The 16,238-nt window shown below is 39.5% G+C and overlaps 1 protein-coding gene across 4 annotated transcripts in view; it reads left to right on the top strand.

Annotated features, from left to right (window-relative positions):
* The window catches only part of FAM13A (family with sequence similarity 13 member A), a 313,318-nt gene that overhangs the window by 104,655 nt on the left and 192,425 nt on the right, over positions 1-16,238 (top strand). For all 4 annotated transcript variants that reach the window (XM_052641719.1, XM_052641721.1, XM_052641720.1 and 1 more), the window contains exon 5: positions 855-1,008. In XM_052641719.1, the coding sequence (XP_052497679.1) occupies positions 855-1,008 (154 nt within the window). The remainder of the gene's footprint in view (positions 1-854; positions 1,009-16,238) is intronic.

Consider the following 16,238-nt stretch of genomic DNA (forward strand, 5'->3'; position numbering starts at 1 on the left):
TCAGGTTAAGTATCTTAAGATTCTTGACTGTCCATGTGTTTTCTTCTATATGAGTTTGTCAGTTTGTCTTTTCTCTCTCTTTTTAAAAAATAATTATTCATTTTCTTATTGATTAGTAAGAATTCTTTAGATAGTGTAATTACTAAATCCTATACCCATCACCTATGTTACTGAAGAGCTATTTCTTTCAATCTATAGCTTGTCTTTACTCTCTCTCTCTATGTATATACATGTATGTATATAGTGTCTTCTGCATTCAGATTTGTATACTTTTTTTTAAAATTATGGAAAAATTTAACATACCCCAAAGAAGAGCAAATAGTAATAATACATCTTCCATGTGCATAGTCTTCAACAACTACCAGTAATTTTCCCAGAAGTATCTTATCCTTTCAAGTTTTGTGCCTTTTGTGAATTATCTAAGAAATCCTTAAATAAAGATCATATTGCTATTATTTGTGTAACTGAGTGTTTCTAACATGATAAAACTCATTCTTTTTGTCGTAACACTTATTCTTTCTAGCTTTTGCTTTTTTAAAAAATAAATGTGAATATTTTATGTGTAACAGTTTCGAATATATACAAAGCATTATTGATTGCACCCATGTTAACCTATACCTTCTTCCTGAACAGCATGTACTTTTATTATTCAGCACAAGCTATTAATTCAGATCTTGGGAACTTGCCAGTTGTCCCAACAATACCTGTGTGTCACCACAGAGCTTATTGAAAATCCTATGTGCCCTTTTAAGAAGGCTGATCAATGATTCAGGAAATGTATAAGCATGAGTCAGCTGTGCTGGCATTGTGCTATTATAAAGTAATTGCTCTCAATTTTTTCCCCTTATTTCTAGTGTGCCACCTGGGCTTGAAGGTGTGAAAGAACAAGATCTCTGCAACAAGATAATGGCTAAAATACTAGAAAATTATAATACCCTGTTTGAAGTAGAGTATATGGAAAATGATAACCAGAGGTGTGAAAACCTGGCAAGGCTTATCGTAGTAAAAGTAAGTCAACTTTGATATTTAATTTTTAGTATTGCCAATTTTGAATGGTAATCATTCTGTCATAAAAATTCCTTATGAATATGCCTTCAGATGATTATTCCTGTTTATTGAGTCCTTTTTATGAAATCTGTTCTTTGTATTATTTGTTAAACTGATACATGTTCTTCCAAGACTGAAGAATAATTGTGGTTTGATGTTTCCTTACTGCTGTAAAATCATCTCAAAAGCACTTCCGTGAGCCCAGTGCTGTGGTTAGTTGTGTGCACCAGATTTTTATGGAAGTCTGATGTTACAACAGGGATACGTGCTTAAGTCTGTGTCCACCAGTGTTAGCTTACTGAGTAAGCTGCAGATTCCTGAAGACAATATTATTCTGTATTTTTGTCTCTCTTGTGCCTGGCGCACTTCCAAGTTCAACTTCAGATTGAAAGTCCCATATATATGGTCCTTGGTAACTATCACCAGTACCAAGAGTAGTTTTAAAACTGATAAAGGAATCTTGACAATAGTCTCTAAATCTTTTTATATGTTGGCTGATAATTTATATCTCTTTCACATTAGGTAAATTCATGTAAGTCTCTACAGACTTACTATTGAGAGTCAGAGGATAATCATCCAAGCCAAGTGCTTTAGGTAGGGACTAGAGGGAGGGCATCTTATTTCTTTCTCATTCATATTGAGGTAAATCCTGATGGAACTGATAGGGGAGGTTCCCCAGGAGGTATCCTGAGACTTAGCACATTACAGACCACACTATACTCTTGCTGATTCCCATGGCCTTCAGTGGTAAAACTGGAGGCACTTGGTTTGGGCACCGAAGGGATATTTTCATCTCTTCTTCCAGCTGAGGCATGACTTTGAAGAAAAAATGAAAAAACAAGGGGTATCATGTGGCACTCAACCAAAACAGCTAAAAGAAGGCCAAAGTGAGCTTTTCTTAACGAGGACTTATGTGTGAATACAACAGACTCCCTGTAAGAAACGGTGTACATATGAGAGGAAGGCATTTGATGGGAATCTTGCCAACCTGATAAAGAGAACTTTAAACTGAAATTTATGGGAAGGGAAGAACAGTGCCCAGATACAAGGAGCTGCTTTGGAGAATATCAAGTGTAGTCTAAGATGAAAGTAACACGGTAGCTGAGAAAATATCAGGGATTCACAAAAGAATATTAAAAAAAAAATAAAAACCTGTATCAATTTTGCTATGAAAAATAATTTTAAATAGAAAAAATATACCTCAAATATGTTTCTCTAATTCCAATAATGCTTTCTAGAGGGTCTTTTTTTAAAATATTAAAAAATGATTGACATTGTTTCTGCTGTATCTCTGATAAACACTTTTTAACATACATATGTTTTAACTACGGCTGATAAGATAATATAGTAAACCTAAAATAGAATAAAAATAAATTAGTATGATTTTGTAGGCAAGACAAAATTATTGCTAAGATACCAATAATCACTAGAATATGTCAACAGGAGCTTAAATGTTGTGTAAATAAAATAACACCTGTTGAGATCTTTGGAAGAGAGCCCTGTTTGAAAATCCTTGAGCTGCTAGGTTTAACTATGAGCACACAAGAAAGATAAACTAATAATACTGAATGACCAAATATGGATATCTCAGGTGGATGAATATGACTGCTACTCTCCTAATACAAGTTTCACATCTGGCCTAGAAGCAGATAAGTGTCCTCGTTGGAAACTCCATGTCTATATGTTGAAGCATCATTCTGTTAAAGCAGAATATTTAATGCGTTTTTTTGCTGATCTTGCTAATAGTCTTATCTCTCATATGGTAAATAAAGCAACAAGGGGGTGTGGTTTTCTGGACTTAATTATAGCCAATACAGATGTAGTGGAAGTTATGGAAACTAGTTTAATGGGATGGACCAGGGCCATTTTAAGATCCATAACAATAAAGAATACATTAACTATGGTTAGATATGTATACCTGGACATTGTTTAGAAAGCAGATTTTTCTAAAATTCCTAAGATCATAGAAACATTTGGAATAAGCCAAAAAGAAGCTGGATTGAAAAGGGATTGGGAGGTTCAGAGTGGTATTATTAACATACTGGTAAATGGAAGAGCAACGAAGAAAAACAAGGTTTCATTCTCATGAGTGCAGCTTTTAGGATATAGCCAAAAAGAGGAAATGGGCACAGAACAAGTGATAAATACACTGAAATGAATGAGACATGAAACATCTGAGCTGAAAATAAACTGAGGCTCATGAAGAGTACTGAGACAGAGAAAAGGGTTTTTAAGGAGGAAAAGTACTAAACATATCCACTGACACACTTCTGTGTGCCCCAGGGTAGGACACAAAGTGTTAGATGTTCTCATGTCCCTTGTGGGCTAAATGAAAATGGGTGCCCAGACAAATATAAATTTGGATTCATTTGGACCTGGATGAAGAACTTTTTCTGAATGTTGGAATGTAGATTGCTGTTTTGTTCAGGGGTGGTCTCTATAATTGTTTGTGTCATTCTCAGTATTTTAATAATTGGATTGAACAAGTGCATACTTAGCCCTTTTGAGAGTGAAATAAAGCTGGAAGAATAGGTGAGACACTGGATGGCTGGATATGTAGACCAAGAAAGTGTGTGTGTGTGTGTGTGTGTGTGTGTGTGTGCGCGTGTGCATGCGTGCGTGCGTGCATGTGTACAGCCCTTCCCCTATTCCTTGCTTAACAAGAAAAAAATCACCTGCTTTATTTGAGCCTGCGGCAATGTGCTGAGGTCAGCCAGGCCCCTCCCTCAGCCCCAACTGTTGGATAAATCATAAATGGTTCATAATACTATCCTCTTTAGTCAGTGATTGACTAAATTGTGTCAACTGTGACACAATTCAGGTCAAAGAGATGAAAGGGAAAGTGTGCTGGGGGCAGATGGCTTCTAAGAAGTATTTTCATCCCTGATTACAGAAAAGAGATTGCCTCTGGGTGGAGTTATCCTGCTTTCAGATGTTCTCATGAGAAGACAGAATGCAGGGTGCCGTCGCCCCCTCTTTTTCCCCTGATGAATGTGCTGCTGATTCACTGAGGTTGGCAGCTAAAAGAGAAAAAAGCCTCAGTTCCTCATCATTGCTCATCTGCTGAGCCAACCCTCAATACACATACCTCTGAACTTTCAGTTACACGAGGGAAGTAAATGCCCATATAAGATGAACTACTTTTAGTTTAGCTGTCTGTCTCTTGCAAGAAAAACATCATGTCTCACGGAATCAGTACAGTTGGACAGTCCTAGGGTTAGTTTCATAGCCAAAAGGAGACCAAAATTTTTATTAATAGTTCAATTAAAAGCCATACATGGATTTTACCTAATGTCTAACACAGTATGAAATGTCAGTATGACATGATTGCCAAAATTTGAAAAACAAAAACCCACAGACTGATTTACTGTGTGTACCAATAGTACTTAGAATAAAGAGTGTAGGTCTCCTTGCGCTTGGTATAGGTCAGGCAGTGTCTGTAGTATTAATTTTATTTTGAACACTACATTCACACTGTCCTGACAATCACCACTGGCCATCATTTATCCTCACTAAATACGTATTTGCCATGGTGACTATCGTTTACTTTACTGATCGTCCTACTGATGACTTCAAAATCATAACTAGCCCCAACCTATCAGAAGAACAATAGAGCCATATTTCTCACTACCCATAAAACACCATACGGTGCCTGAAATTTCTCACACCCACAACATCATCTCTAAAACTTTGTCTACATTCTGCCCTCTCCAGCCTTAGTTCCTCAGCCTGTAGCTGGCCGAGCTAGAAACCTTAGTTTGCCCTTACTTCCTTTTCCTTTACCGTTCCCACAGGGACTAACATTCTGCCTTAGACGTTTCCCTTGAAATGGGTGACTTGTGTCCACCCCCTACCACTGTTTTAGATTAGGCCCTTTTCTTTTGTTTTTTTTTGTTAGTCGCTCAGTTGTGTCTGACTCTTTGCGATCCATGGACTGTAGCCCGCCAGACTCCTCCATTCGTGGGATTTTCCAGGCAAGAATACTGGAGTGGGTTGCCATTTCCTCCTCCAGGGGAGCTTCCTGGCCCAAGGATCGAACCCAGGTCTCCCGCACTGCAGGCAGGCTCTTCACTGTCTGAGCCACCAAGGAAGCCCCTTGTTACTGCCACACAATTTCAAACTTCTGCCACTTCTAGACTCACCCTCTCCCATCTCCTTTCTACCAATGATAGAATGATGTTCCCTCAAAACAAATCTTACTATCTCATAGTCTTGGCTTAAGTAAATAAACCCTTTGCCATTATTGTTTTGCCCTCCCCCACTTTTGCTGACAGTAGACCATCAAGATTTCTTTACATGGAATTTAGACCCTTTATACTTTGTCCCGAAGTCAAACTTTCCCTGTTAAATGCTTGACTCAATTTTGAATTTTACTTGTCTTCCTCCTATTTCTCTGACCTCTCTTCCATCTCCTTTGAGAATTCTTCCTTCTCTTAGTCAAAATTAAACATTATTTCCTGAGTTCATCATTAGGTCTTCAAGCTAGAGCTCTCCCTGGCCCACCATGCGTCTATATCTACCTACCTAGTGCTCACCTGTGCCTGCATGCCCCATGGATTGTCTCATCATTTTCTTTGCCTTTGAAGGTCTGAATGCTCCATTTGATGGGCATAATGAATGGCCTATCCAACCACATAATCACTCCAGGTTGATGTCCATCAGTCACTAAAACTTGTTTATTCTATTGCTTAAGTATCTCATAAATCTCTCCCACCCTCGCTGGTGCTTCCTTATTGCCGCTCATCCAGCCAGGAGAATTCTACACCTGGACCATGAGCACATACACCTGGTGACCCAGATTGAGTCAGAAAACTCGTGGCAGGCCTCCAAAATCTGGCATTTTAAAAGGCTTCCTTGACAATTTTAGTACTCAGCCAGATTTGGGAACTGATTCTCAGGAGTCTGCTGCAGTAGCCTTCTTGCTGGTTTTCCTGACTACTCTGCCCCTTGACAGGGTCTTCCCTCTTCTGCTGCCTAAGGCACTTCCTGTCGTGCACATATGACCATGCTGCTTCCCATATCAAAATTCTTCAGTGGATCCTCTTCACCTATCCCTATTCTATACTTCTCAATCTTCGTATAACAAACAAAGCTTTCCTTGACTTGAACCCACCCTGCCTCTCCCCACTGTTTTCCCACCACTCTCACTCATACATTTTATGTGCCGACAGTCACTGGTAGATGAAAATGTAGGAACCATGTCATTTCAGGCCTTGGGCTTGTGAAACTGGTGAGCACAGTGCCTGACACTGAAAACTCCTTGATCGATGACTAGACTCATTATATTACTGAAAATAGTGTCTATGATCATAATTTCTACATAATATGAAAGTAATAACAACGAATGTCTTCAAATCTGAATGAAACTGGGCAACATGACAGTTCCCTGAATACTTCATTATTTTCATATCTAAGAAAAGATCTCAGATACTTCTGAAGTCTTTAGCTGTTCTGGAAGCAGCACTGATATTAGGTTTAAAAAGCTTATATCTGTATCCTGGCTACTTAGCAGTGTGACTGGGTGATTTATAGTATCTCTGTACCTCCCTCCTCTATATAAAATGGTGTGAGTCTTGCAGATTTGCTATGTAATTTAAGCCATTAATGCTTGTGAAAGTATTTTCAAAGCGAGTTAGGTATAATAGGGATGAAAAGTATTGCCGTTTTTTATTTTTGGCTGGAATCAGAGAGGGGGTGGCTTGGGTGAAGTATTACAAACAGAGTGAAGTATTAGAGATGAAGCCATTGGCTTATTTTGAAATGATTTGTGCAGAGATACTTCAGTAAGTATATTGATAAGTTTAGGATACAGAGGTAAGTAAGAATTCTAGTTTTGGAATCACAGTGACTTAGAACTTAGTTGCTGTGACTCTGGGGGAAATTATTTAATCTCTCCTTTAGCACTGGTTTCCTCATCTGTAAAATATGGAAAATATCTCTAAGTTAGCTGTTGTTTACTATGATTAAATTAGATAATGATGCCAATGTTTTAATAAATTTTAGCTTTAAAATAAATAATTAGAGTCAGATCACATTACTGCCCTTTGCATTAAAGGAATCAGGCTTGATCATAGAAGGAAAACAGCCAAAAGCAGAAAAATAAGGTTGCCAACCAGATGTGTTACTCATGAGAGAGCACTTGCTACTTCTAGACATTACTTGCTCTTCAGTATTTCTACTTTTATCTGTATGCTTAACTTAGTCTTTGGGAAGCAAGAATCTGCTTGCATCCTAAATGGACAGTTCAGTTCAGTTCAGTCGCTCAGTTGTGTCTGACTCTTTGCAACTCCATGGACCACAACACGCCAAGACTACCTGTCCATCACCAATTCCCAGACTTTACCCAAACTCATGTCCATTGAGTCGGTGATGCCATCCACCCATCTCATGCTCTGTTGTCCCCTTCTCCTCCTGCCCTCAATCTTTCCCAGCATCAAGGTCTTTTCAAATGAGTCAGCTCTTCGCATCAAGTGGCCAAATTTTTGGAGTTCCAGCTTCAGCATCAGTCCTTCCAATGAACACCCAGGACTGATCTCCTTTAGGATGGACTGGTTGGATATCCTTGCAGTCCAAGGGACTCTCCAGAGTCTTCTCCAATACCACAGTTCAAAAGCATCATTTCTTCAGCGCTCAGATTTCTTTACAGTCCAACTTTCTCATCCATACATGACCACTGGAAAAACCATAGCCTTGACTAGATGGACTTTGTTGGCAAAGTAATGCCTCTGCTTTTGAATATGCTGTCTAGGTTGGTCATAACTTTCCTTCCAAGGAGTAAACGTCTTTTACTTTCATGGCTGCACTCACCATCTGCAGTGATTTTAGAGCCCCCAAAATAAAGTCAGCCCCTGTTTCCACTGTTTCCCCATCTATATGCCATGAAGTGATGGGACCAGATGACGTGATCTTAGTTATCTGAATGTTGAGCTTTAAGTGGACATTTTCACTCTCCTCTTTCATTTTCATCAGGAGGCTCTTTAGTTCTTTGATTTCTGCATATCTGAGGTAATTGATACTTCTCTCAGCAATCTTGATTCCAGCTTGTACTTCATCCAGCCCAGCATTTCTCATTTTGTACTCTGCATTTAAGTTAAATAAGCAGGGTGACAATATATAGCCTTGATGTACTCCTTTTCCTATTTTGAACCAGTCTGTTCCATGTCCAGTTCCACCTGTTGCTTCCTGACCTGCATACAGATTTCTCAAGAGACAGGTCAGGTGATCTGGTATTCCCATCTCTTTCAGAATTTTCCACAGTTTATCATGATCCACATAGTCACATTTAGATGGCATATTAAAAAGCAGAGACATTACTTTGCCAATAAATGTCCATCTGGTCAAGACTATGGTTTTTCCAGTAGTCATGTATGGATGTGAGAGTTGCACTATAAAGAAAGCTGAGCACAGAAGAATTGATACTTTTGAACTGTGGTGTTGGAGAAGACTCTTGAGAGTCCCTTGGACTGCAAGGAGATCCAACCAGTCCATCCTAAAGATCAGTCCTGAGTGTTCATTGGAGGGACTGATGTTGAAGCTGAAACTCTAATACTTTGGCCACCTGATGTGGAGAGCTGGCTTATTTGAAAAGACCCTGATTTGGGAAAGATTGAGGGCAGGAGGAGAAGGGGACTCAGAGGATGAGATGGTTGGATGGCATCTCTGACACAATGGACATGGGTTTGGGTGGACTCCAGGAGTTGTTGATGGACAGGGAGGCCTGGTGTGCTGTGGTTCATGGTGTCACAAAGAGTTCAACACAACTAGGCGACTGAACTGAACTGATACAGTCAAAGGCTTTGGCATAGTCAGTAAAGCAGAAATAGATGTTTTTCTGGAACTCTCTTGCTTTTTCATTGATCTAGAGGATGTTGGCAATTTGATCTCTGGTTCCTCTGCCTTTTCCAAATCCATCTTGAACATCTGAAGTTCACGGTTCACGTACAACTGAAGCCTAGCTTGGAGAGTTTTGAGTATTACTTTGCTAGTGTGTGAGATGAATGCAATTGTGAGGTAGTTTGAGCATTCTTTGGCATTGCCTTTCTTTGGGATTGTAATGAAAATTGACCTTTTCCAGGCCCATCATTGCTGCTGAGTTTTCCAAATTTGCTGCCATAGTGAGTGTAGCACTTTCATAGCATCATCTTTCAGGATTTGAAATAGCTCAACTGGAATTCCATCACCTCCACTAGCTTTGTTCATAGTGATGCTTCCTAAGGCCCACTTGATTTCACATTCCAGGATATCTGACTCTAAGTGAGTGATTTTAGTGTTTAAGGTATATCTCCAGATATGCTTTTTTTAAAATGAATTATTTCATAAACTAGAGAACTATTTTAAGTGGAGATTTTTGGATGATTGGGTTATTAAGTGGCTCTGTGAAAAATGACAAGGAATTTCAACAAGTTAGTGGGGAGGGGAAGCAAGGTGGGGAACAGAAGCCCTTCTAGGTAGAAGCATATGCTTTAGATTGAAGTTTCATGTAGTGGTGACTGGACATTTCAGGCTAGACCATAGGAAGTAGCAGGAGAAAATTAGAGACTAGTGTTAAATTAGGATAGAGTTCAGCTAAGTAGTTAAAACTTGTAGGAGTCAGAGAATAATGAAAGATTTTAAGAACAGGATGAATTTGATCTTAGCTGTTCTTTAGATTTTTATTTTATTCCTTTGACATGAGTAGGAAATTGACATGACTCAGTAAGGCATTTTTGTAACAGGCTGTCAGTGCAGTCACCTAATACCTATTTTTTCTCAGCTGACTCTGGTCAAAGCTGACCATGGCTTCTGCAACACTTTCATCAGCCTCACTTCCAGACAGGCTTCCTCTACCAGGAAGTCAAAGCAAAGGTAAGGACAGAGGTTCACCTGCATGCTTCCTCCTTCAATTCCCTTTTCCCTGTCATTCTCTGGAAGTGAACCTTGGGCCCTTCAGGGTTTTTCTAGATTCATTTTTCTTTTAATGGTTTGGCCATGTTCACCAGATCTAGTTACTTCAGTCAAAGGAATTTTGAATAAACCTCTTGAGACTATATTTGGAAAAATGTGTAATCCACTGGCGGTCTGAGAGTTTGTATGTTGGCTAATGGCCTTTTGGTCCACATTTTGTTGAATCTGATAAGTAGTATTCATGATTGGCTACCTATAGTTATGGCCATTTCTTACTCACGGTGGAGCTTTATTTTCTTCTTCATTATTTTTATTGTGGTTTCTCAAGAAGAACCTAGATGGAAGTGACTTTTTTTGGTATGCTTAATTAGTTAATAAATGCCAAAGCCTTTGACTGGAAACTGGAAAATTCTTAAAGAAATGGGAATACCAGACCGCCTGACCTGCCTCTTGAGAAATCTGTATGCAGATCAGGAAGCAACAGTTAGAACTGGACATGGAACAACAGACTGGTTCAAATAGAAAAAGGAGTACATCAAGGCTGTATATTGTCACCCTGCTTATTTAACTTATATGCAGAGTACATCATGAGAAATGCTGGGCTGGAAGAAGCACAAGCTGGAATCAAGATTGCTGGGAGAAATATCAATAACCTCAGATGTACAGATGACACCACCCTTATGACAGAAAGTGAAGAAGAACTAAAGAGCCTCTTGATGAAAATGAAAGAGGAGAGTGAAAAAGTTCACTTAAAACTTAATAATCAGAAAACTAAGATCATGTCATCTGGTCCCATCACTTCAGTCAAATAGATGGAGAAACAGTGGAAACAGTGACAGACTTTATCTTTTTGGGTTACAAAAATCACTGGTGACTGCAACCATGAAATTTAAAAAATGCTTGCTCCTTGAAAGAAAAGTTATGACCAACCTAGTTCAGTTCAGTTCAGTCAGTCAGTCGTGTCTGACTCTTTGAGACCCCATGAACCGCAGCACGCCAGGCCTCCCTGTCCATCACCAACTCCCAGAGTTTACCCAAACTCATGTCCATCAAGTTGGTAATGCCATCCTCATCCTTTGTCATCCCATTCTCCTCCTGCCCCCAATCCCTCCCAGCATCAGGGTCTTTTCCAATGAGTCAACTCTTCCCATGAGGTGGCCAAAGTATTGGAGTTTCAGCCTTAGCATCAGTCCTTCCAATGAACACCCAGGACTGATCTCCTTTAGGATGGACAGTTGGATCTTCTTGAAGTCCAACAGATTCTCAAGAGTCTTCTCCAACACCGCAGTTCAAAAGCGTCAATTCTTCGGCACTCAGCTTTCTTCACATTCCAACTCTCTCATCCATACATGACCACTGGAAAAACCATAGCCTTGACTAGACGGACCTTTGTTGGCAAAGTAATGTCTCTGCTTTTTAATATGTTGTCTAGGTTGGTCATAATTTTCCTTCCAAGGAGTGAGAGTCTTTTCATTTCATGGCTGCAATCACCATCTGCACTGATTTTGGAGCCCAAAAAAATAATCTGACACTTTTTCCACTGTTTCCCCATCTATTTGCCATGAAGTGATAGGACCAGATGCCATGATCTTCGTTTTTTGAATGTTGAGCTTTAAGCCAACTTTTTCACTCTCCTCTTTCACTTTCATCAAGAGGCTGTTTAGTTCCTCTTCGCTTTCTGCCATAAGGGTGGTATCATCTGCATATCTGAGGTTATTGATATTTCTCCCTGCAATATTGATTCCAGCTTGTGTTTCTTCCAGTCCAGTGTTTCTCATGATATACTCTGCATAGAAGTTAACTAAGCAGGGTGACAATATACAGCCTTAACGTACTCCTTTTCCTATTTTGAACCAGTCTGTTGTTCTATGTCCAGTTCTAACTGTTGCTTCCTGACCTGCATACAGGTTTCTCAAGAGGCAGGTTAGGTGGTCTGGTATTCCCATCTCTTTCAAAATCTTTCAGTTTATTTTGAACCACACAGTGAAATGCTTTGGAGAGTCAATAAAGCAGAAATAGATGTTTTTCTGGAATTCTCTTGCTTTTATGATGATCCAGCAGATGTTGGCAATTTGATCTCTGTTTCCTCTGCCTTTTCTAAATCCAGCTTGAATATATGGAAGTTAATGGTTCATGTACTGTTGAAGGCTGGCTTTGAGAATTTTGAGCTTTACTTTGCTAATGTGTGAGATGACTGCAATTGTGCGGTAGTTTGAGCATACTTTGGCATTGCCTTTCTTTGGGATTGGAATGAAAACTGACCTTTTCCAGTCCTGTGGCCACTGCTGAGTTTTCCAGATTTGCTGGCATATTGAGTGTAGCACTTTCACAGCATCATCTTTCGGGATTTGAAATAGCTCAACTGGAATTCCATCACTTCCACTTGCTTTGTTCGTAGTGATGGTTTCTAAGGCCCACTTGACCTCTCATTCCAGGATATCTGGCTCTAGGTGAGTGATCACACCATCGTGATTATCTGAGTTGTGAAGATCTTTTTTGTACAGTTCTTCTGTGTATTCTTGCCACCTCTTCTTAATATCTTCTGCTTCTGTTAGGTCCATACCATTTCTGTCCTTTATCGAGCCCATCTTTGCATGAAATGTTCCCTTGGTATCTCTAATTTTCTTGAAGAGATCTCTACTCTTTGCCATTTTGTTGTTTTCCTCTGTTTTTTTGCATTGATAACTGAGAAAGGCTTTCTTATCTCTCCTTGTTATTCTTTGGAACTCTGCATTCAAATGCTTATATCTTTCCTTTTGTCCTTTGCTTTTTGCTTCCCATCTTTTCACAACTATTTGTAAGGCCTCCTCAGACAGTCATTTTGCTTTTTTGCATTTCTTTTCCATGGGGATGGTCTTGATCCCTGTCTCCTGTACAGTGTCACGAACCTCCATCCATAGTTCATCAGACACTCTGTCTATCAGATCTAGCCCCTTAAATCTATTTCTCACTTCTACTGTATAATCATAAGGGATTTGATTTAGGTCATATATGAATGGTCTAGTGGTTTTCCCCACTTTCTTCAGTTTAAACCTGAATTTGGCAATAAGGAGTTTATGATCTGAGCCACAGTCAGCTCCCAGTCTTGTTTTTGCTGATTATATAGAGCTTCTCCATCTTTGGCTATGAAGAATATAATCAATCTGATTTCGGAGTTGACCATCTGTTGATGTTCATGTGTAGAGTCTTCTTTTGTGTTGTTGGAAGAGGGTGTTTGCTATGACCAGTGCGTCCTCTTGGCAAAACTCTATTAGTCTTTGCCCTGCTTCATTCCGTACTCCAAGGCCAAATTTTCCTGTTATTCCAGGTGTTTCTAGACTTCCTACTTTTGCATTCCAGTCCCGTATAATGAAAAGGACATCTTTTTTGGGTGTTAGTTCTAAAAGGTCTTGTAGGTCTTCATAGAACCGTTCAACTTCAGCTTCTTCAGCATTACTGGTTGGGGCATAGGCTTGGAATACCGTGATATTGAATGGTTTGCCTTGGAATACCATGCTGTGTGGGGCTACCCAAGACGGATGGGTCATGGTGGAGATCTGACAGAATGTGGTCCACTGGAGAAGGGAATGGCAAACCACTTCAGTATTTTCGCCTTGAGAACCCCATGAACAGTATGAAAAGGCAAAATGATAGTATACTGAAAGAGGAACTCCTCAGGTCAGAAAGTGCCCAGGATGCTACTGGAGATCAGTGGAGAAATAACTCCAGAAGGAATGAAGTGATGGAGCCAAAGCAATAACAATGCCCAGTTGTGGATGTGACCGGTGATAGAAGCAAGGTCTCATGTTGTAAAGAGCAATATTACATAGGAACCTGGAATGTTAGGTCCATGAATCAAGGCAAATTGGAAGTGGTCAAACAGGAGATGGCAAGAGTGAACGTTGACATTCTAGGCATCAGTGAACTAAAATATCCTGGAATGGGTGAATTTAACTCGGATGACCATTATATCTATTACTGTGGGCAGGAATCCCTTAAAAGAAATGGAGTAGCCATCATGGTCAACAAAAGAGTCTGAAATGCAGTAGTTGGATGCAATCTCAAAAACGACAGAATGATCTCTGTTCATTTCCAAGGCAAACCATGACCAACCTAAACAACGTATTAAAGAGCAGAGACATTACTTTGCCAACAAAGGTCCACCTAGTCAAAGGTATGGTTTTTCCGGTAGTCATGTATGGATGTGAGAGTTGGACTATAAAGAAAGCTGAGCACCGAAGAACTGATGATTTTGAATTGTGGTGTTGCAAAAGACTCTTGAGAGTCCCTTGGACTGCAAGGAGATCTAACTAGCCAATCCTAAAGGAGATTAGTCCTGGGTGTTCACTGGAAGGACTGATGTTGAAGTTGAAACTCCAGTATTTTGGCCACCTGGTGTGAAGAACTGCCTCATTGGAAAGTACCCTGATCCTTGGAAAGATTGATGGCGGGAGGAGAAGGGGACCACAGAGGATGAGATGCTTGAATATCATCACTGACTCAATAGACATGAGTTTGAGTAGGCTCCAGGAGTTGGTGATAGACAGGGAAGCCTGGCATGCTGCAGTCTATGGCATCTCAAAGAGTTGGAGACAACTGAATGACTGAACTGAACTTGAACTGGAAGGTCAAAGCTGTATTTCTGATAAACTGGGTTAAGAGAATCACATCTTTCAAGTAGGCATCTAATAGCCATAGTTTATAAGGGCTTTCCTTGTCGTTCAGTGGTAAAGAACCTGCCAACCAGTGCAGAATACACAGGTTCAATCCTTGATTTAGTTTCTCTAGCTTCAGAAGAATTTTGGAGTTCCCTCATAAGATGATTTAAATCCCAACTTGAATGAAACTTTTCCTTTATTGCCTTCAAGAATTAACTGAATCATCTAGACATTTATATACACAAATTTGGTGGTGAAAAAATACAGTTGAAATAATAGACCATGAAATCTAAGCAGCATTTATTAAATAATCATCAGGTGCCTACCATGTCCAAAGCATTGTTCTAGGAATAGGGACTATACCAGTGAGTGAGAGACAAAAGTCTCTGCCCTTATGAATCTTATATTTTAATGAGAATTCAGTAAACAGTGGGCGATACAAAAAATTAAGGGAATGTAGTCTGTCAGATGGTAATATGTCTGTAGGAAAAAAGCAGAGAAAGAGTATAGTGCTGCTGAGGTAGGGGGATGTTATTTGCTCCTAGAAACAGGATGGTCAAAATGTTTCATTGACAAGGAACATTTGGGCAGAAACTTAAAGGAGGTGAAGGAGTAAACCATGAAGACCCTTGAGAGGACAGTACTGCCTGCAAGAAGAAGAGCAGTTCAGTGTGTCTGTACCATGTTCCGAGTAGCTTTGAGAAGGCTGTGGTCGGATTACAGTTAGCAAAGGGAAAGTGAAAAGAAATGAAGTCCCATAGGCAACAAGGGACCAGATCATGTATGCTTTTACAGGTCATTATTAGGACTTTGACCTTTATTCTAACAGTATTTTATTAGATAGTACCGAGCAGGAGAGTTCCCCTACAGGATTTATCTGTTCCAAGAATTACTGTAACTGCTCGGCCAAGAACAGACTCAGTAGACTGTTGAGGACAAGCAGAAGCAAGGAGATCCATTGGGAGTTCACAATAGACACATTAACTAACTATGGTAGTTTAGACCTGGGTAGTAGCAGTGAAGGTGGGGAGAGGAGCTGAAAGGTAAGTTAGGATATAAAAGAGCAATACCATAGGAGGTCCTGGAGACTCCAATTAGGCTGAAGAATGTTTAAAATGAAAGTAGATAAGCAAGCAAGCTAGAAGAGTAGGGGATTGTGAACAGAGTGGGATGTTTGCATTAGTCATTTTGGAGGTGGAGTGATCTGGAGTGATGATAAGGTTTAAGTTGTGTTTATGAGAATGAGTAACTGACATGGAGGAAAGAGACCACTGGGAAAGAGACGGTAGGGATGATTAAGCTGATAGTTTTTCATTGTATTTACCTAGGAGGGTGGCCGATACTGAAGTGGACAGGAAAGCTGTGACTTTGGTCTAGCTAGTATAGCCATATTATTTGTATATTTTGTGCATATATAAATATATATATTTAACAGGGTTAATGTAGAGCCTCTTATATATACATTCACAAAATAATGTGATTAAAGTGTTACTAAACATCTCTCTAGAAGTAGTTAGATGAATCTCACTATATTCCAAATAAATATCTTGTGAAACTGTCTTTACTAGCCAGTGTTGCTATTACTCAGTATATCTTTGGGAATTTATTTTATTTTACTTATTTATTTTTTAATTTTTATTTTTACTTTATTTTGCTTTACAATACTGTATT

The sequence above is a fragment of the Budorcas taxicolor genome, chromosome 6 (genome assembly GCF_023091745.1).
Source record: "Budorcas taxicolor isolate Tak-1 chromosome 6, Takin1.1, whole genome shotgun sequence".
NCBI classification, from domain to species: Eukaryota; Metazoa; Chordata; class Mammalia; order Artiodactyla; family Bovidae; genus Budorcas; species Budorcas taxicolor.